We start from the raw sequence: 22,367 nt of genomic DNA on the forward strand, positions 1-22,367 counted from the left end.
ACGCGCAGGCTTAGCGGCCATGGCTCACGGGCCCAGCCGCTCCGCGGCACATGGGATCCTCCTGGACCAGGGCACGAACCCGTGTCCCCTGCATCGGCAGGCGGACTCTCAACCACTGCGCCACCAGGGAAGCCCAAGAAGATGGTTTCTGATACAAGGTACTTTATCTTGAGTACATGTAAAGGAGCTGCTCTGAGCATGGATGTGACCATGGGGAGAAGGGACCACCACGTACAGGGGGCCTGCCTGGACTTTGGTACATCATCTGTTACTAACCACCTCCACAATCCTTTATGGTATAGGTATTGTCAGCCCTGTTTTACAGAAGAGGCAGCTAAGGCTCAGAGAGGTTTAGAGTCTTGCCCAAAGTCACACAATAGTGGCAGAGGCAAGGTTCAAACCCGGATCTTCCTAACTCCAGAGTCCATGTCCTTTCCATGATGCTGAGCCGCTGCATTTCCTCTGTTCTCTGGCCTTGTTGCACCCCATGGGCTGTGTGTCGGCATGGGGAAGTTCAGGAGAGGCTGAGGCACGAGGCCCCACCTCCATCCGGTTCTGAGAAGACACCTACATAACGCACTGTAATACAGACTGGCGCGGGGTCAGACAGTGGCACAGACAGGGGAGGCGGGGTTCAGAAGAGGAGAAAGGAATCCACCTGTGGGGGGTCTAGGACAAAACTTCCCCCCAGGAGGTAGCATTAAAGCTGAACTGAAGAATGGCTAGGACTTTTGCACCAGAGATAGTGAAGAAAGGGATTCTATTGGACAGGCACAGCATAGCAAAGTCCTAGAGGCAGGAAGGCAGATGATGGATTTGGGACCAGCCATTCTTTGTGACTGGAGCCTAGGGGTGGGTGTGGAACCTAGAGGGGTTTTTTTAGGGGAAGATGCATCCAGAAGGTCAGGTTGTCACCAAGTCACAGAGGACCTCAAGCACCAGAGTGAGTTCTCCGTCCCAGGGAAGTAGGAGCCAGCAAGAGTTTCTGAGCCCAGAGAGCTGTGCTTTAGAGGCCCTTTGGCATTTTGGAACCTGATCTCTCTGGCCAGCCCTGAATGATAAGCAGGAAGGAGCCGGATCCTGAAGGAACACATTTACTTCATCTAAACAAATATTCACTAAACACCATCTCTATGCCCAGTACTACAGTCAATTTAGGGACAGACGAGAGATTGGAGAGGAAAAAGAGGCCTAAAATAAATCCCAGGCGCTGCCCCCGCAGAACACCCGGGCTGACTGGGGAAGAGTGGCTGGGGGCCCACTGAGCTACAAGAGAAGGGCCAAGTGCTGTGAGCCACCCAGGAGGAAGGTAGTTCTCAGCAGGTGGGATCAGGGGAGGCTTTGTGGAAGGGGGACTTTTGTGCCAGACCTTCGAAGCTTCTAGACTTCATACAGGTGGTGGTCGTTTCAAAGACTAAATGAGTGAGGCACAGCTCCTGCCCTGCCAGCCCCGCTCCTTAGTTCTGAGACCCTGGAGGAGTTCTTCCTCCCCTCCTCCGGGCCCCCACTCCCTTGCCCACAGGGTGGCAGAGTTGTCCTGAGGGTTAGAGCTCGCGTGGGCGCCTGGAAATGCCGTCTTCTGTCATTGACAATGACCCAACTTCAAGGTTGATTGGTATAAAATCTATAATACATGTAGGAAGGGGACCACCAGCGGCAGAGGCTAATCTGCAGGGAGGAAGGGCCTCCTGGAAGATCTGAGCTGGGTCTTAAAGAATGAGACGTGTCATTAGACCAGAGCTTTTGGAAGGACATTTGGGACATCACGAAGGGCCACCTCACCCTCTCGGGAGACAGGCTGCTAGAGCTGTCAACCGGGCCACTTCTCCCACTGCCACCAGGGTACTGGTCCCCATCATCACACCAAAGGCAAAAGGGCTCCAGAGGCCTGGCCCTGCCCGTCTGAGTCTCCCCTCCCTCCCTCAGAACTCTGACTTCTGTTTGTAATTGCCTATAGGTGGAATTAATTAGACGCTGTCATTCTAACAACTCACAGGGGTGGCATACTTTTTCTCTAAATGCAGATATTCTTCTGAGGGCTGTGTCTTCCTTTATCTTTTGCAGAAAATCACTAAATTAAAAGAATTGCCTTTTTAAATTGCAGATTAAAGAGAAGCTTAATTAGAAGGAATAAAAGCAGTTGTGTTTGGAGCTTTTGTTCTTAACTTTTTTTTTTTTCTTGTGCTACTGAATCACTTGGAGTTTTTGTATATTTTTATTTTAGGTGGAATGATTTGCCTAATTAAGCCTGTCATTCATCACCACCTGTTCCCTCTAAAATGTATGGCTATATTAAGCTTGCCAGCGAATGTATGAATTAATTCAGTGGGGATTTACAGTGTTGACTGGGACGTTATTAGGTTTTATCCAATTTATCTGCTATGAAAACCGATATTTTTCCCCAGTACAGTGAAACAGCAGCTCATTAAGTTTCTTCATTCAGTCATTCTTTGAACACCTGTTATGTTGTGGGCATGCTCTAGGGATGGGAGGTAGGGGCAAATATGGTGTAGCCCCTGCCCTTGAGGGGCTCATGAGGAGCCAAACAAGGAAACTGGCAATTAGGGTACCATAGGCTGAGATCCAGGGAAGTCGGGGAAGGAGGTGAGGCCAGGGAAGGCTTCCTGGAAGAGGTGACCCCTGAAGAGCAAGTGGAGTCAGTCAGGTGGACAGTGGGGAGGGGAGGGTGTCCTGGTAATGCAGGCAGAGAGCACGGCCTGGAAAGGGACCTGGTGAGATCTGAGACTAGGCAGGTTGCCAGGTCGTTGGTCGTGAGAGCTTGGGTTCCTTCCATGATCGGTGTTCCGTGCTCCATGCCTCTCTTTTCGCCTTCTGTGCCAGGAGGTGTGTCGTGGGATTGTATACTGGGAGAGAGCCCCCAATTCTGATTTTAGCCAGTGGAACACCCAGGTTGTCAGAGGTGAAAGTGCCTTACAGTTCATCTGGGTTCTTCCTCTCCTCAGCCTGTGGCAAAACTAAGCCTAGAACCTCATCTCCCGCCTAGCCCCTTCCCCGACCCCTGCTCCTCTGCCCACTCCGGCACTGTTCACCCCCAGGGGCCAGAGGCCTGCTGAACTGCCTCCTCTCCATTCCCGACATCAGAAAGTTAGCAGAGGGGAGGCTTCGTGGGAAAGTACACACTGGCCCTGTGCTCCCTGACCCCCTCCGCTGCTGTGCCCCGATCTCCATCTCAGTGTGGCATCACACAGGGGTCTTCCCTGACTCGCCCCACACGTAATCAAGTCCTGTTGGAGTCGCCTCCCACATCCCTCTCATCACTGAGGGATTCAGCCTTCCCTAACTGGTCTCTCTGCCTCCAGGGTTGCCCCCAAACCCACCCTCCATCAGCAGTCAGAGAGGTCTCTAAAGCCCAATCTGAAGAATGGCATTCCTTCATTCAACCCATCGTAGGATCAAGTCTCAGCTCTTTAGAAGGGTGACCAGGTCCTCACCTGTCTACCTGATCCTATAGTGCTCACCGCCGCCCAAGGTCACCCATCCAGGACTCTGCAAGTTAGGGGGCTCAGGTCAGAACCTGCTTCCCCTCTTCCTCACGCCCCCTCCCAGAGCATACACCCCATTTGACTGGTTGCCATGAGAGCTCATGTGGTTCAGTGGGAGCCCTGGTGGGGGAGCTGGGCTGCTGAGAAGCCAGGGAAGGGCCCATGGTGACATGTGTGCCAGGGCCCCAGCTCTGAGCTTCACCCCCTATCACCACTGTGAAAGCCCAGCTCATCAGCCAAATGGAGGAGGCCTTTCTCAGACACACAACCCCAGGACGTATTCCCTACAAGGGCCTTGAGGTCATTGCCATCTTGTTGTGTGTCCCTGTGGTTGGACACAGGACAGAACCGTAGCTGGAGAGGAGGGCAGGAACCCCCAGTGAGTCCTCCCTCTGCCCCTCCTCCACACTGCCAGTCCTGGCATCACAGGCTGTGGGCGTCTGGAGGTTGGAGCTTGGTCTCCCTCCTACTTTCTCACGGAGCTTAGAGTTTTCTGTGAGTCTTCTTCACCTGGACGATGCCAGCCCCATCCTCCAGCACTCAGGCCAAAAGCTTGTAAGTGATCTTGATCTTCTGTCTCACTCTCACTCCAGTCTGAAGACACAGACCAGTCCTGTGCCTCTGCCGGAATCTGGTTTCTCACGGTCACTTCCACCGACCTCTCCCATGCCAGCCCATCCTGCAGGAGCTTCCTCGCTGCTCGGCCTTGCTCCCCTTCCATCTTGCTCTCTCTTTTTTTAATTCACAATTTTTTCTTAAGTAGGTTCACAGCAAAATTGAGATGAAAGTATGGAGAATTCCCATATACCCGCGTCCTCCATCCCTTGTCAGTCCAGCAATCCTGTTAAAAAGTGCCAGGTCAAAAGCCTTCCCCGCCGTCAGAACATCAGAATGGCTCTTCATTTCTCTCAGTATGAAACCGAAGTTCTTCCCAAGGCCTCCAAAGCCCCACCACCTGGCCCTGCTCCCTCAAACCCCCCCCAGCCCCCCCAACACCAGTCCTTCCAGTTGCCCTGGGCTCTGTTGTTTCTCTGTCACCCTTGGCCTGTTCCTAAATTCAAGGCCCTTGAATTTGCTCTTCCTTCTCCCTGGAATGTCCTTCCCCCAGATGTCCACGTGGCTCGGCCCTCCTTTCCTCCAGTCATTTATTCAGATGCCATCCTTCAAGAGGCCTGCCCTGTCCTGCTTTTGTTTTCTCCAGAGCACTTAGCACCAGCTGGTGTGCTGTGGATCTGACTCATTTCACTTGTCGTCTATCTCTCCTCACTCGGACCCTGAGCTCCAGAGACAGGGATTTCTGTTTTGCTCACTGCCGTTTCCCCAACCCTGAACTGTGCCTGGCACATGTGAATGAGAGTCTAGGGTGGACAGCCTGCTGGACCCCACTGCAGTCATGAGAGTGACCATGTACACATGGGTCCAACCTGTTTAGGGCCTTCCATTGGCAGGAACCTCCTCGCCCCTTCCCTCTGTTTTCTGTAGTGATTAACAGAAGAGTGTCTTGGAGGGATGGAAATGTTTCGCAGTCCTGATGGATGATCTTGCTCCGTGCCTGAGACACGCAACAGGTTCATTCACAGTCCTCCATCCCCATGGACAGCACATCACCACTGTCAGGGCAGGGGTTTCCCTGCACCTTCTGTGAATGTGAGGTTGGTTGCTGTGCGGCTGGTGTTGGAGGACAGCTGGCCACATCCACGCTTGCTGGTTGGGGGGAGATTTTATACCTTTGGGTGTCCATGGGCCTGCACCTTGATGTGGCCTTGGGAACATCGTTCCGCAGGCCCTGGCCCAGCTTACTAAGCGTGCTGTGTATGCTGGGCCCATAGTATGTAGTCCCTCATGTGATCTCCACAGCAGCCTGGTAAGGTAGGGAATGGGGCCTCAGAGAGGTTGAGCAGCTTAGCCAAGGCACACAGCCAGTCACTGGCCAGCTTAGGAGGGGGGGACTCAGGTCAGTTTGGAAGCTTCTGGGAAGTGCTTAGTACTGTGTCCACACTGAGCAGACATGATAATAAAAATAATAATATAAATCATAATAAAAGAAAATATTTATAATAGCATTGACTGAGCACAGACTAACTGCACACCAGGCGCTCTGCTAAGATAGATGGCTGTACATCACCTGGCAGAATCCTCACAACAGCCCCATGAGGTGGGTACGGTCGTTATCCCTATTTTTCAGGTGAGGAAATTGAAGCCCAGAGAGATAACTTGCAAGGTGGACTAGCCCGTCTCCAGGAACACTTCTGGCAACTCCAGTTTTAGCTCAGTATTTTCTGCTTTTTGTGGGGTATCTCCAGGGTCCTGCCCTCAAGAGGCATCCTCCCCAGCCCGTGGGGTGAACAACACTCCCACAGGTCCAGGGCAGGAGGAAGGCACACTGGAGGACCCATTCCGCTGTGCCGGGCACTGCTCCAGGCTCCCCTGGGTGCTGGGTCCAGGACAAGGAGCAGACTTGGGTGATGCAACATGACCCTCGATTAGAACCCTCTAGGGTTGTCCTAGGAGAAAGGGGGCAGATGTGGCCTGTGCCACCCCAGGTGGGATGGGAGAATGGGAGGAGGAGAGGAGCCACTTTGAGACAGGTTTTTGGCAGAAAATGAGGAACTGTCTAGGGGACTGTGCCCCCTCTGGGAGTGCCGTGTCACCTTTGATGGAGGTTGCAGGAGGGTTCCTTAGGGGATAAGGCTGAGCTCAGTGGCCTCTGGGGATTCAACCAGCCTCTCGAATGCACCATCTGCTTTTTGATGGCACATGCTTGTTCAGTTTTAGGAAGCCCACGTCTTTTGAGCCATGTTTGTTCGTTGCCTGGAACTCTTCTGCCTGCAAGTTGTAAAGCCCCAGCGAGAACCATCAACCATGACCCCACTATGCGCCACTCCTTGAGCTGAGCTCTGGGTAACCAGGTAACCGTGCTCTTTCTCTCTCTCCCCCGCAGCCCAGTTTAACGGCAGTGAGAAACGGCAGTCATCCCCCTCGCCTTCCCGGGACCGGCGGCGCCAGCTTCGAGCTCCCGGAGGGGGCTTCAAGCCCATCAAACATGGGAGCCCCGAGTTCTGTGGGATCCTGGGAGAGAGAGTGGATCCTGCTGTCCCACTGGAGAAGCAAATGTAAGTTCTTAGGGAGCAAAGCCCAGTCTCAGCAACCAGTTCATGGAGTCACTGTGGAGGCTCATAGAAGGTCAAGGCCACTGTCAAGTCTGTCCGATTGGGATGAGAGTGCGTGTCTCCTGATTTCTGGCCCTGTGCTTCCTCTCTCCACACTGTATCGCCTGCCTTCCCTTGGTTGGCTAGTAGGAAGTTCTGTGAAAATGTCCACATGGTGCACCCCTCACTCTTATATGCTCCTTTCTACTTTCATCATCCAGCAAATGAGCTTTTGAAAAGCTGAATGTATACTAAATCTTGCTGCCTAATTGTATATTAGATTTATTTTTATAGCTGTAGTGATGGTTTTGCCCCACATCTGCTTGATATTAATTGGGCAAGACCTGGACACTCTTGGTTTGGGTTTCCCCCAGAGATTTCCCAGCTTTAATTGGCGTCCAAGTCCCATCCCTGCTGCCCCTTTCCCTCCCTGCTTCTCCCCAACACCGCTGCTCAGTGTTTACTGCCCCTCCCCTTGACCGTGATGATCATCTCCCTTCTCTGCTGGGGTGTCAGGTCCCTGCTCTGCTCTGAAACTTTCAGTGGCTCCTCATCACCGCCAGGATAAAGTCCCACCTGCCACTCACTCTGTGAGTTGCCCCCAGACTGCTTTCTCAGTTTCTCATCATTCCACATACCTACCCTAGAGTGAGCTCCTCCAGGAACTTAATAAAACACGTCCTGGATCCTGTGCTGGCACCATCAGGTGTATCATCCTCTTAACAAGCGAATGTGGGATAAGTGGGGTTATCATCTTATTGCAAAATGAGAAAATCAGGGCTCTAAGAGATGTGGAGCCTTGGCTAGGATATCATGGCTCAGAGTACAGAGGTAGGATTCGAACTCCATGACTCAACCCCACACTCTGCCCTCACTTTCCTCTCCTACACACTTTCCCCTCACCCTTAGCACATGGCCGGCACAGAGTAGGCACTCAGTAAGGCCAAGAGAGTAGCTGACACCAAGCCGGTTCCTTACGAGACTTCATTGTGTGCATTATGTACTATGTTAGTCTCCGCCCAGGGGATTCTGGTCTCACCCAGCCGGCAGTGCATCCCTCACAGGAAATGCTCCCTTGCTGAGCAGGATGCAGAGTTTTCCAAATGATGTCATGTGCTCCTGTGCCCCTTTTTAAGCGTGTGCTGCAGCCTCCTTTGTGACAGCCCTGTGCCTGCTATATCAGGCACATTGGAGGTGGGGTGCGCTGCCAGCGGGTGTTGTGTTAGTCACTTCTCACAGCCACACAGATTGGGTGGCAGGTTTTGCTTATTTCTGATCAAACTGTGAGCTTTTTAATCAACAAACAAAATATGATCCAGAGATCCCTGGGAGTTGGGAGCTATTCAGCATGCATCCTGACCCAGGTCTGCCTGGGTCAGTCTCAGCAACCAGTTCATGGAGTCACTGTTAAGGCTCATAGAAGGTCAAGGCCACTGTCAAGTCTGTCCGATTGGGATTAGAGTGCGCATCTTCTGATTCCTGGCCCTGTGCTTCCTCTCTCCACGCTGTATCACTGCCTGGGGTCAGCGGCCCAGCCTACCCTCTTCCCACCCCCAGATGGAACTTCATGGGCCCCTTGAGGGCAGTTCTGCCTTTCCTTTCCTGTTCCCACCCAACAAGGCCCTCGGCCAAGTCCAGAGTCATGACTGGCTTTTCCCACCCCCCACCCCCACCCCCACCGCCCTCGTCTCATCTCTCTGGGATTATTCTGGCCTGCTGGAGACCCTGCCTCATCACCCGAGAGATGGGCTTAAAAAACATCCCACTTCCAGCGGAGCCTGAGGACCCAGGTTCACTGTATCCCCCACCTGGACTGGTGTTGCCTCAGAGATTAGGGGGCCCCTTGAAGCCCTTACTTCTCTCCACCCTAGCACAGAGGAGAGGGAACATGGGAACACTGAGGGGTGTGCCCCAGTCTTAGAGGGTTATTGAGGGTGGACAGTCACACATCTGCCCGGGTACCCCTACCACTTGCTTGCTCTCCTGGGACGGTGGAAAGGCTGCTCAGGTACTCAGGGCAACTGCTCCCGGCCTTCTTCAGGCAGCCCACCGCCCCCTCCATCCTGTGTCATTATTACCATCAGCATATAAACATGTGCCAGTCATGAACTTCTTAAAGCAAATAAAGAAGTAATCCTGACTGGACATCCCCCTCTGGCTCTGGTCCCTGTTGGGAACATAAGCTCCATGAGGGCAGGAACTTGCCTGGGTCACCACTGCTCAGTGCCTGGAACAGTGCCTGGCACATAGCAGGTGCTCAGTGAATAGCTAGCTGTCCACTCAATGGACAAAGTCCCCAAAGAGGGACTTTGGGAACTTTTCCCCACGTGTCAGCACGTCCTCTCTCCCTTCCATCACCTGCCACTCTCTCACCCACCACAATCTGCTTCCCTTTTCTGCCCGGGTCACCAGGTGACCTCCTCTGACCTCTGTGGCAGCCGGCACAGTAGACGGCTCCCTCCTTCGGAGACAGTCTCTGCTCCTGGTTTCACTCCTGCCTCCCCCGCCGGATCCTTGCCTCAACCTGACCTGAAGGTTAGACTGTCCGAGGCTCCGTTTCCAGCTACGTGCTCTCCCTGGGTAGTCTCAGGATGCTGGTGGTGATTCACCAGTGCGCTTCCCCAGCCCACACCTCTCCCAGAACTCCCAACTCCTACGTCCAGCTGCCTTTGTGGAATCTTCACTTGGCTGACGAATGGGCATCTTGAATTTAACACGTTCAAAACTGGACTCCTGATCTTCTCCTGGACACCCTCTCCTCCCCAGCTTCCCCACCTCCACAAACAGCATCACATCTACCTAGTTGCCCAAGCCACAACCCTGGAGTCATCTTGATTCCTTTGTTTGCGTTATACCGCGTCTAGTACATTTCTAAGTTCTGCCAGTTTTCCATCCAGAACACAGCCCGAATCCGTCCATCTTCTTATCTCATGTCCTCCCATCTGGACCACTGCAGAAGCCTCCTCTCTTGTCTCCTGCTTCATTTCCCCTCTGGCCGCTCTTCAGGGAAGCCTGGCTAACCTTTTGAAAGATCATCCAGAGCAAGTATCTCTTAAGCATCTCTGTTTAAAACTCTAATTGCCCTCCCTATGCTTAGAATAAAGTCAGACTTCTTCCCTTGGCCCACAAGGCCTCAGGGAACTGGACCCTGCCTTCCTCTCCATCCTCATCCTGTACCACTCACCACACTCACAGTGCTGGACCATTCTTGCTGCCTTTCTGCTCCGTGAACACCCCAAGCTCATTCCTACTTCTGGACCTTTGCATTTGCTGGTTCTTCTGCAGAGAACGTGTTTTCTTTGGCTCTTTACATGATCGACTCCTTCTCACAGTGCAGATTCTCAGGTCAAATGCCATCTCCTTGGGGTCCTCACCTGTCCATTCATTCCATAGTAGGCACCTCCCCTGCCCCAGTCACTGCCTTCTCACAAACCCAGTATTCCTACATAGCACTTGTCACTATCTGACATTGTTTCCTGAATCTGTTTGTTGATTCTCCATCTCCCTGCATCAGTCCTGTGAGATCAAGGGTATAGTAAGTGGTGAGTAAATATTGGATGAGCTCATGGATATTGGTTAGACTAGATGGCTATGGTCGAGTCTTCTTAATCCTTATGGTTCTGGCCTGAGTGGCCAGCTCTGCAAAGTCCAGCACATCCCCAAGATGGCCTGCTGCCTGGAATCTCTTTTCAGTCTAGACAAAGCATCCTCGGGCGCAGGGGTTGGTCCCCAGCCGTGCCCCCCAACCCCAAGGACCACCCAGGCCCATCCTGTCTCCTGGTGGCCATCCTCCTGCTGACAGTCTGGCCAGTGGCTGCCCTCTCCCCATCCTCCAGTCTAGTGTCCCTTGCCCCATCTCTCCCAAACTCCTGGTTCTCCTTTGATCCTCGACCCTGAGTCCCCTGCCTTTCTCTCCCTGTGGAGTGACTGGAGCAGCGGGGGAAGGAACCAGCAGCTTATCCTGTTTACCCACCAGGGATTATCCTTAACAGGATCCAGAGCCCCCGGAGGCCTGTCTGCCACGGCCTCCCTTAGTGCTGCTTGTCCTGTGTTCAGGGGGCAGATGCGGACAGCACTTCCCTGGAGACCACTTCTAGGCCTTCCCTGAGGACGGCTCTGCTTCAAATAGCTGAAACTTGTTTTCCGGATAAAACAGCGTTTTGTCAGCTCACTGGGGCTGTGTTACCCAGGTGAAATTTCCCAGGAAAACAACCATGGCAAAACTGTTAGCTCTTATTTCTAAAGTTAGCTCCATCCTTGTCTAACCTCTTCTCTCAAACACAGTCATGTATCCTTTCTTAAGCATATCCTGAGCCTTCACGTCTCTGGGAGTGTGAGCGGTCACCTCCTGGGCGATCAGGGACTCGGTCACATGCTCATTGGATGGGGATACTCACATCTTACTCACTCTCCAGTCCTTGCTTTCCTAGAGCTGGTCGGGTGTTTTTTAGGTTATAATTATGTCATCCCCACTGCTGCTAACTGTTCAGAACACTGCCTTATAAATGGCAGAAAGTGCAGAGAAAGGCAGTGCGACGCCTTTCTCCAAGCAGAATGTCTGTACCAGAACTCTCACGGGTACTGTTCACAGGGCACTCCTGGGCAGGTCCAGGAGGTAGCCTCCCCCATACACCTGGGAGCTTAAAATGCAGTCTGCGCGGCGAGCAGCAGCCTGAAATAATGATAGCTGGGGAAGTGACCCTTGGCCGTCAGCAAGTCCAGTCTCTTTCAGCTGATACTCGTAGCTGCCGTTTGTGGAAACTCACCCCATTGCAGGCTGTGCACCAGCCCTTTAATGCTGGTGCATTTTATCATCCCATTTAATCATCCCATTAATCATCCCTTTAATCATCCCATTTAATCCTCACAACCCCAAAACAGGGGTGGAGTGATCCTAACTTGATAGGGAACCGAGGTGTACCCAGGTTCAGCCACTTGCCCCAGACTGCCCGGCTGGCCAGTGGCAGAGCTGCATCTGTGACTCAGTGGCCAAAGCGTGATCCATCCTTGACCATCCAGCACCTCTGGTTCTCTTCCTGACCCCATCTCTGGCCACCTTCCCACTGATCCAGCCCCTCAGAGACTGTAACGTAAACAGAGACCCGTTCTGAGTATACCCACTGACCGGCATCTTAGGATCCTCACTCTGCCACTGAAATTTCACCTTCAGCTTTTTCAGTCTTGAAAATCAACGTTCCCCTTTTGTTCTGCAGTCAAGCATCTGCCACTGCACCCCTCCCTTCTGATTCTGCCACTCACCACATGCTGTCCGGAAGCAGTGACACTGGGATTTCCACGTGCCCGGTCGATGCCAGATGCACTTGGCAGGAGCACTGGTGTGACCCCCCCACCCCAACTGCCTGCTCTCCTGAGGGATGAGCACCGCCCACTAGTCCCACAGATGCCACAGAGCCAGCACGTGTCCCTCCTGTCAGCGCCCTCTGACGGCTTCTGTGTCACTCAGATGGAGAAAGCCAGAGTCCCTGCATTGCCTTGAGCGCGAGGCCCCCGACCCGGCCCTGCTGCGTGGCCTCTTCGGCCTCAGCACCCACCCCACCGCCTTGCCTCACACCGGCCACGCTGGCCTCCTTGCTGTTTCCAAAACATTCCAGGCACTCCTGCCTTTGCCGCCCTTCCTTCTGCCAGGCATGCTCTTTTCCAGCTGCTGTCCTTCGTGGCTTCCTCCCTCACCTCTTTCAGGTTCACGCTGAAATGTCACTCTATGCAGAAGGCTTCCCTGGCAGCTGCTTAAAATAGCAGTCCCTCCCGCCAGCTCCAAGCCAGGCAACCCTGCTTCGTTTCCTCCATAGCCTCCACACTAGACCGTAAGCTTCATGGCGAGGAGATCGCAGGTCTGCTCATTGTTCTCTCCCCAGGACCTGCATGCAGCACGCATTCGGTCGATGTCTAGTGAATGACTGAACGCACGGATACACACATGTGCACAGGTGCACGCCCACACGCAAACGCAAGTGCACTGCCTCGTGACAAGAAGGCCCGGGACGCCGACAGCTGCCCTCGGAGAGGCTGAGCCTCCTCGGGGAGGAGCAGATTTCAGGGTGTCAGCTGTGGGGGTCCGTCCCTGTGGGGTTCTGACCCCGTCTCTTCTCCGCAGATGGTATCACGGAGCCATCAGCAGAGGAGATGCGGAGAACCTGCTGCGACTCTGCAAGGAGTGTAGCTACCTTGTCCGGAACAGCCAGACCAGCAGGCACGACTACTCCCTCTCCCTGAAGTGAGTACACCTTGGCCACCTCCTGGGACCTCGGCAGCCTCCAGCGATGCGCGGCCCGGCCCCAGTGTCTGGGGCAGAAAGACCCGCCAGTGTCCCCCAAGGAAACTTGCCAGCATGAGTTATTTCAAGCCTCGCTTTTCCAATTTGATCTTATTCTGGGATACAGAGGGGTTTTTAATGTCCTTTGTTTCTGCCCCCCGCAAAGAGGGGGGGCATTTTCCTAGAATTTATATTAAATATCCAAGAATAGCTTTCACATGTACGGTGAGCCAGGGACTATAGAAGTGCTTAGCATGACTCATCCCTCTCTCAACCCTCACACAGCACTTTGATGAGAAACATGTTGTCCCCATTTTGCAGATGAGGAAACTAAGGCTCACAGAGGGGCCATGGCTGGCCCATGGGGCAGGGCCAGTACTCAAAGCCGGGTGTTTGACTCCCCACTGTTCCTGCTGCCACCGTGAGAACCACCCTTTCCTTACGTTCTAGGTTGCTGTTGGGGAAGGTTTCATCTTATTCTGGGATACAGAGGGGTTTTTAATGTCCTTTGTTTCTGCCCCCCGCAAAGAGGGGGGGCATTTTCCTAGAATTTATATTAAATATCCAAGAATAGCTTTCACATGTACGGTGAGCCAGGGACTATAGAAGTGCTTAGCATGACTCATCCCTCTCTCAACCCTCACACAGCACTTTGATGAGAAACATGTTGTCCCCATTTTGCAGATGAGGAAACTAAGGCTCACAGAGGGGCCATGGCTGGCCCATGGGGCAGGGCCAGTACTCAAAGCCGGGTGTTTGACTCCCCACTGTTCCTGCTGCCACCGTGAGAACCACCCTTTCCTTACGTTCTAGGTTGCTGTTGGGGAAAGTTTCACTTTTAGGTGTCGCACAAAGGTTGTGAGGAACACTGGGAAGAGCCAGGAAGAATCTTGCTGGCGTTATCACTTGTCAGGTCTTTCTGGATACGAGGCCATTGCTTTCAGGATAGGTGGCCCTGTCATAAGAAAAGTGTTTTTTGATTGAGGGCTTCATCATTCAGTGCTGTTACTGGATGGAACCCAATGGATTGTCTGAAACCCATTTTACAGACAGGAAAACTGAGGCCTGGAGAGAGGAGGGATTTAAAGAATTAGTGACAGAACTGGGGTATAAACCCAGGCCCTTCAGCCAGCACAGACCACCAGGAGTGGTGCAGCCCTCTGCCTGCTTCGTTTCTGCTCTACTCGCCATTGTTCAAGGCCATGTGATGGAGCGAGGGCCTGCTGGGATGCAGCTGTCAGGAGAGCCCCGTGCAGGCCGGGTTGTGTAGTCAGTAGGGTCAGTGCAGCCAAGGAGAGAGAGATTGGCCTGTGTTCTCTGCTCAGGACTGACCCCACCTGAGAGGGACAGTGACAAACTGCAGAGCAGAGCCTGGGCAGGAAGCAGAGGCACTGGAAGTCCGCCTGGAGGAGGGAGGGTGTGTGGAGATGTGGGGGAACCACAGATCTCTCAAGGACATCAGGGCAGAAGTGGTAGATGGGAGAGTTATGGGCAGGCAGATTCCAGGTCAGTGAGAGGCGCAGTTCTCTAACAGAGCCAATCAGGAATCAGAGCGATCCAAAGCTGCCTCAGGAAGTAGCGAGTATCTCATCACTGGGGGTGTGCAACCAGGAGCTGGACAACCGCCTTGCCAGGGAGGACGTGGAGGGGATTTCTAAGCAGCTGGGAGGGCACTCAGGACAAAACGGCACGTGCATGCTTCATCGTCCACCATCGGGCCTGACAGCTTAAAGAATCAGGCCAGTTATTGCAGCCCAGGAAAATTCAATACACTAAACCGTGGCTGGGCTGGAGGCGGCCAAAGCCAGAGGGCCACGGTGGGGGACAGGTGCACACCGTTGGCTGGGCTGCCCGGGGCCAGGGGGTCTTCAACTCCCCACTGCTCCATGCAGTCCCCTCCGTCCCTTACTGTTCGAGGTAACCTAGCAACCCAGGTGCCCATGAATGAGGCTTCCAGATCTTCACCTTCCCACCTCAAGGTGAATTGTTCCTTTCTGGACTGCAAGAGGTAAAAGAAGCAGGTGACATCAGAGATGGGACTCCTGTGTCACCACCCTTCCCTGCTGACCCAGACAGCCTGCCCACACCCTGGGCTTCCTCACTCTCATCACGCTGGCAGTCTCTGAGTTCCTCAGTGGATCTCATTCTTCCTGGAATCCTGTCGTCTGGGACCAGGCCAGAGGGAGTCTTCCCGAGAGGGCTGATTGAATGCACGGAGAAAAGGGTGGGGCTCCCCATGCCAGGCCCAGTCGTTCACCATGAGGGCCAGGGCCCCATTGCGCTTATGTTTTCACTGGGTGCGTGCTGGGCCCCTGCACTGGGCAGGCCTGGCTGGACATCGGGGCCCCTGGTGACCCCACCACAGCCCTGCCTGCAACAGCCTCCCAAGTTCCCAGGATGTTTTGGGGCTGAGGCGCCAGCATGGGAGCACACAGGGAATCTCGAGCCAGTGGCAGGAGTACTCATGCCAGCAGTGCCTGCGTGGTCCATTTCTGAGTGCCCTGAGCCCATGCCCTCCGTTATACAAACAGGCCCAAATGCCAGCTCACAGATGGGTCTTCAGAAGAGTGTTTCTGTCAAAGTCCTAAGGGCGTAATTCCCTGTTCGTTCCAGGTTTGCGCCCTTCCCTAGACTGTAGGACCACTCTCGGGATGGAGAGCACCTTGATTCTCTTCTGCTCTGTAACAAGGCCTATAGTCCAGGGGCCGGGCTTCCCCACTTGCTGGCCTTGTGGCCTTGGCAGCCACATCACCTTTCTGAGCCTCAGTGTCCTCATCTGTGTATGAGAGGTGATGCTGCTCTCCTTACATAGATGCTCTTCAGTGTCTCTGGCTCTCGGGAGTTCCCCTGCCCGTGGGCTCAGCCACCCATTGTCCTTGGAGTGCTGTGGCAGGATCCCCTGCACCTCCCAAGCGAGGGGAGGAGGTGGAGGAGACTGAGGGCGCAGCCCAGGGGCCTGCGCTGGGATCCCAGATCAGAGCACTCTGCCATCAGGCCCAGGTTTGTCTTCCTGGACCCGTCCTGTCAGTTCTCATCATCAGGGAGTGCAATTTGGATGACTGATCTCTGCCCATGGGTGCTGGAGGTGGAGGGTTTAGTTTTGCATGCTTGTCAGAGCCATTAGCTCCCAAACGCCAGAGGGGTGGTCTTACCTGGTCAGCTTTCTCTTGAAGAAGGCCAGAAGTGGGGAGGAGGGCTAGGCCATCCGTGGCTGGCCAGGGCAGCCCGCTAAGCGGAGGTGGGCTTGTTTTCCAGAGCAGCCTCAGTTCCCAGTGACCAGTCAGGCTGCCGGCCAGGGAGAGACACCTGGCATTCATCACCTCAACCACAAATGGAACTGCCCTGGTACTGAATGTCCCGGCTGCTTGGGGCAAGTGCCAGCTTTGCCAGCCACCATGGAGGTCCAGGGACTCTCACATCCCGAAGCCTGCCTGGTGGGGGTAGGGTGGGGAGTGGCGTTATCAGGAGTGAGGTGCAAATTTACATTGGAATTCTGGCGATATTATCATATGAGCCTTGGGTCATGCTATGAGGGTATTCTAGGGTGGAGGAAAGTGTTTGGGGGAGTCTGGCCCCAGAGGACAGGGCGCTCCACCCCTCCCATCCTTCCCTCAGCAGATATTTATCAGAGCCCTTGGTACCAGGCACTAGGCTAGGCAGCAGAGAGGGAGCAGAGGCGAGGACAGCCCGGCCCAGGCTGCAGAGCTCCCAGTCTGGGCCTTGTTGCTTGCAGGTCTGCACAGAGGCCTCTGGGGGCCGGAGCTGGCGCTGGAGTGAGAGGGTCTGGAGAAGCTGCTGTGCAGAGGTACGCTTGAGGCTTAAAGAAAGGGTAGGCATTCCCCAGGCAGGGACAGTTGGTGGGCATCTCAGGTGGAGGGGACAGGCCAGGCAAAGCCCTGGAGATGCAGAAGAGCCTGGGCAGGACTCGCACTCTGCAGAGGAGCTGAGACTCAGTTCTTAGTGACGGGGCCACCGAAGTGCCCACTCTCAGGCACCCGCCCGTATGCGTAAACCCCACTTCCAGCCTGCAAATCCACAGCACTTCACGATTTAGAAAGCCTGCGCGTTCACCTCGGGACAGCCCCGCGGGGTGGCCAGGGCAGAGATCACCATCCTCGTTCTCACCTTAGGGTAGAGGAAGCTGACCGACCAGCTGAGACTGGAGTGGAGGCAGAGGACTCCCAGCCCAGTGTCTCCCCACCCCCTCCCAAGCACTCCTTACACCGGCCAGAAGGTCATCGGTGTCGAACCTGAAGCGACAGTAGAGGCCTGCCTGGTCCAGTCCCTCTGCTCCATGGCTGGGGAGACTGAGACCCAGAGGGGATTTGTGACTGACCAGCTCCCCAGCTGGCAGTTGACCACACTGACAAGAGAGATGGCGACTGCTTCCCACTGTGGGGACCAGGAAGATCCCTGGACCAGCCTAAGCTGCCACCCACCTGCCCCTTCACCAAAACCCCCCACACCCGTGGCAATCCAAGACGGCGCCTGCCTCCCTCACCTCCTCGCATCCAAGTCCCCTCCATGGCGGACGCCCCCACCCGTGAAGCAATCTTGCAGAGGTCCTGCCTCATTGCTTTTGAACACTGCCCTCATCCCCTCCTTCTGCAGAATTCTCCCTCTTTCCCTGTCCAGCCTGACCTGACAGGGCGTCAGACCCTTGGCGCCCTCTCAGCCATCAGCACACACGTTGGCCCCAGCACCAACCATTGACCCCTGCTACACTCACTCTAGCCTCAGGGAAGCGAAAGGTTGAGCTTTTAGAAGTTGGCGAGAAAACACCCTCTAACACAGTTTACTGTTTGGAAAGGCAAGCAGTGGGGGAAAGGGATGAAAAATCTCATTAAAAGGGTTCTTTAGGCACTTTGGACTGTGAATGACTCTTTGCAAGTTCTAGTTTCATGAGTTTTTGCAAAGGAATCTGGACAAGATGAGGGAAACAGGACTCCAAAGACCAGAGGGTTTGCCGCTGAGGGCCGGGGAGGCAGGGAGAACGCCAGGGCCTCCTCGTACACCGGGCAGGCTCTGCCTGCTCTGGGCGCCCCCCTGGGATGAGGGCAGACAGAGTGGCCCTCCTGAGGCCTCAGCAGGGATGCCTCTGCTCCTTTGACAAGGGCCCAGCCCTGTTCTCTTTAAGCACTGAGAGCCCCAACTCCAGTGGGGGATATGCCCCCAGAAAGCCCTCACAAAGGGGCCTTCAGCTTTCAAATCCCCAAAGGCAAACTTCACAGCATCCTTGCAAATGCGTAGCCCAGATTCTGACCTCAGGAGACATTTCTGGGGTCTGACGTTTTTCCATCAGGGTACAACTCAGCCCTGATCACTCAGGAGCCTTCCTCAGCCCATAAGCTCTGCCCCTTCAGTGTCTCGTTATTTAGTGGGCTCCAGTCTCCAGGAGTTCATAGCCCAAGCGGGGAAGAAGTGGTATTTACACGGGTAACTCAGATACTCATAGAACGTGTTTAAGGCTCCCCAAGGCAGAAAGTGCTCAGGGCTGTGAAAGAGGGAAGGAACCAGAAGAGGGGGTATTTGAAGGCTGGGCAGATCTTAGACCTATGCACAGGGTAGAGAGGGCAGCCAGGCAGAGGGAATGGCACAGAGGCAGGAAGTGCAGAGCTTGTGTAAGAACAACCCATAACACTGATGGGAGCCAAGGAGAGGTGTGGCCCTAGTCATCAGGCTGAGGAACTGGGGACTCTAACCCGTAGGTCAGGGAGCGTTCCTGAAGGTTTTGAGCAGCATTGCAGTCATGTCCCCAGAGCTGTATTCTAGAACCATTCATGAACCAGGGTGTCAAATGGAACCCTACTCTGCCTCCCTCTCCCCGACATGTCCACAGACATGCCACCCGAGCTAGCACAGTCCAAGAGGTGGGCAGCACGTGGGCACGCATCCCAAGGGGATATCCAGGGCAGCCCTTTAAAGATGTAGAGGGAAAAGCATGGGCTCTGCAGCCAGAGATACCTGGGTTCTTACCTGCTGTGTGGTTCTCGGCCAATGACTTTACCTCCCTGATCATCACCTAGGAAGCCATGTAGGCCACTCTCATGAAGCTGTTGTAATAATTAACGCAGCTCAGCAGGTATATGCCAGTCTCCGCTCCTCCCAGCTTAGCCGGAGCCTTTAGAAATTGCCGTGGAGGCAGCAAGGTGGACAGGGCTGCACCAGGTCAAGCGCCCTCGGGGTGCGTCTAGGCTATATCTGCTTCTGGATGACATGGGCGAGTGTCTTCCCCCGTTCCCATAGAAAGAGGGTCTGGCATTTGATTTGTAAATTTGCTTCCAGGTCCAAGACTCTACGGTCAGGACAAGCTGTCTTTCTGCTCAGTCCTAAGGTTGGTGGGAAGGCCCCACCTCCTTCTCTAGGTGGGAAGGAGGGGGTGGGACAAGAAAACGCCTCCTGCTCTGATTGCTAAATGAGGCCCGTCAGGTTCCTGCTTGGAGCTTGGGGTTTGTGCTGACTGCTGGGCAGCCAGCCTTCACCCAACAGATGCTTCCTGGGAGGGTGGTGAGCGTAGCGGGGCCAGAGGAGCTGATGGGCTGCGTTCCAGGGGCGCTGGGGGCACATTTCTGTTAGAGTTGTTTTTCTTTCTTCTCTCCCCTCGTTGATTTATATAGTAGAGGAGAGAGTTTTCAAACAGTAGGCATGTCTGGGTCTAGGCAGGCGGGCCAGTGATTAATCTTAGTTTGTTGCTGCTGACAGCCAGGAGCAAGAAGTAATAAAGGTTTGTGGGGCCGGGAGGGGCGGGGGATGAGGAAAGGCTGCTCGCCCTTCGATCATCGGCAGGAAGCACGGACTTCATTACCCTCTGCCATCTGAGCGCCCCTTGTCAGGTCGACATCTGAGGCTCCAGCCTCTCAGCTCCATGGGGGCTGCTCCCATGGCCAAGCCCCCAGGGTGGTCCCCCAGACCGCAGTAGAACCTCCCTGGCCGTTGTTGGGTTCCCTGCCCAGCATGACCTCCTGCTCCAGGATGTAGGACTCCATCACCACCACTTGCTCTCCTCCCCAGCCTGCCCCTGAGGGCAAAGCTTCAAGAAAGGCAGATGTGTGCCGCCCGGGGCACTGCCCAGCTCTGCTGACCAGGGCCCTGGGTTCCTGGCTGCCTGCTCCCGTGACTCTGCACCTCTCTGAGCTGCCAGGTGGGTGTGAGGGCTGGAGGAGGGGGAGTACAGAAGAAAGAGAAGTGGGGGTCAGGCAGACTGGCACAGGAGTAGCTGACTGACTCCAGGCAGATAGTGATGGCAGGAAGGGGTGGAGTGAGGAGGGGATTTGACGTGGGCCTTGGGAAGTGAGGAGGGTTGAGGCAGTTGGGGATGGGTAGGGTAAGGAGCTGCCCATTCTGAGGAAACAGTAGCCCAGGAGGAGAGAAGCTGCCTACTTTCCAATCCACAGTTTTCAATATATTCCATCACTAACTCCTCCCCATATCCCCAGGATAGAGGCAGCTCTGTGCAGCAGAAGACATGGGCTCTGGATCAGTCTGGATTGGGCTCTTGAACCCCAGCTCTACCACTTACTAGCAGGGTGGTCTTGGACAAAGGGACTTAACATCTCTGAGCCTCAATTTCCTCATCTATAAAATGGGTTTTACATCTCTGAGCCTCAATTTCCTCATCTATAAAATGGGTTTTACAGAGGTATTCCTGAAGAGATGATATATGTGAAGTGCTTGGCATGTGCCCAGCAGGCATTAAGTGAGTGGTAGCCCACTGTCTTTGTTACAGACTTTGGAGAGCCATGGGTTTTTGAGGAAAGAACTTGGTGTGGTCCAGAGGCTTGAGAATTGTCTGGATCTGTCCAAGCCCGCATCTACTCCCCTTTATGGTGGTGGGATTTTAGAATTTATGCAAGCTGCAACTTGAGAAAATCCTGCACTGTTATGACTGAGACTCAAATCACAGGGCTAGAGTCAAATCCAGGCTGCCCTCGTTCTGGCTGTGTGACCTTGGGTAAGTCACTTAACCTCTCTGATCTCCCAGTTCTTGATCAGTACCTGAAGATGATGACCACTTCAACAGGCATTCCTTTCTGTCCCCCTCACTGTCCTGCTGACCCTTTATCTCTCCCTCCACATCTTCAGACATTATGAGTCGATTACAAGAACCAGAACCTGGTCCAGGACAGTAGCTCTCATACATTAAGTACACTTGAGCAGAAATCTTGGGATTTGGGGAACAGAAAGAGACCTTTTACATCACCTGGCCCAATGCCCTGTACAGGTGGAGAAACTGAGACCAGAGAGAGGAAGAAGCTTGTTTGCCTCTCGGCTTCTCATCCAGGCCCTATTTTCTGGCAGCATTTGCATCGGCCTGAGACAAAGGGCAGGCAGGGGAGAGGGGCCGTCTGTGTCTTTGCTCTCACTACACAGAGGATTTCACATCCTTTCAGGAGTGATGGAGGGAAAATGAACTTTCTGCTCAATTAGTGTACAACGTGTTTTCTCCTTCTAAAAGGTTTAAAGGAAGTGGTGCAATTAGGAGCTCCTCAAATGCCCCGTGCAGGAGATTAAATGAAAACAGTGAACTTCAGAGACGGAGGTTTTCAGAAACCCCCTCTGATGTGGAGGTGTCTGGAAGGCAGATGGGGGTGAAGCGCTGGCTGCTGAGGAGGCTGCAACAGCTCAGCGAAGGACTAGGGCAGTGCGTGTCCTGGTAGAATTGAAGAGGGTGAGAAAGAGCGAGAAGTCAGGGGCCTCATCCAGAGATCTGAACAGCCGGGTGAGTGGTGGCACCACCAGCTGCAACATGGACCTGGAATGGTTTTGAAAAACCCAGGAAACTCGTCCTAACTCAGCTGCCCAAAACCAGAGGCAAGGGGTGCCCGCACTCACACTGCCAACCCATTGTCCAGAGCACCCACCAGCCTGGCAGTGCCCAGCGTGCCTGCTGATGGGCTGGGTTTTCCCTTCCTGACTTGCTGCATCTCCCCTCCCAGCCAAGCACACGGCATTGTCCTTTGCTCCCCCGAGGGCTCCCTGGTCCCCTCCAGAGTCAGAGCCACCCTGATTACATTTCCAGCTGGTTTTTAATTATCTCATATCAGCCCCCATAAATCTCCCTGTAAGGCTCGCCTGCTGTGGGAGGCGTTCCAACTGTTGCCAGGAAGCCTCTCGTGCCCTGGGACAGCTTCCCTTCTGAGGCACTGGGTGGTCTCTTCAAATGAGAAAAATATTTCTTTCCAATCACATTTCTAACATCTTGTTAATAGGACTTATTTAATAATATTTTTGCAAAAGCCACCTGGGAATGGCTTGATTGGGAGGGCATGTGGGGTGCTGCAAGGACAGGCCATGGTGACAGATACAGACCTTGTATCTGCCATCAGCAGATACAGCAACATGGAGAAAGATGCAGTCAGGGACCAGAGGACCAGGGCCTGAATCCCACTGCTTCCACCAGCCATGAGGGTCACCCAGCGAGTTATTTCATGTCTCTAAGCC

The 22,367-nt window shown here is 54.2% G+C and overlaps 1 protein-coding gene across 1 annotated transcript in view; it reads left to right on the forward strand.

Moving 5' to 3' along the window:
• The window catches only part of SHB (SH2 domain containing adaptor protein B), a 139,836-nt gene that overhangs the window by 99,454 nt on the left and 18,015 nt on the right, over nucleotides 1–22,367 (forward strand). The window contains 2 exon segments of the mRNA XM_007107112.4: nucleotides 6,445–6,616; nucleotides 12,768–12,887. Of these exon segments, the coding sequence (XP_007107174.3) occupies nucleotides 6,445–6,616; nucleotides 12,768–12,887 (292 nt within the window).

The sequence above is a fragment of the Physeter macrocephalus genome, chromosome 9 (genome assembly GCF_002837175.3).
Source record: "Physeter macrocephalus isolate SW-GA chromosome 9, ASM283717v5, whole genome shotgun sequence".
Lineage (NCBI taxonomy): Eukaryota > Metazoa > Chordata > Mammalia > Artiodactyla > Physeteridae > Physeter > Physeter macrocephalus.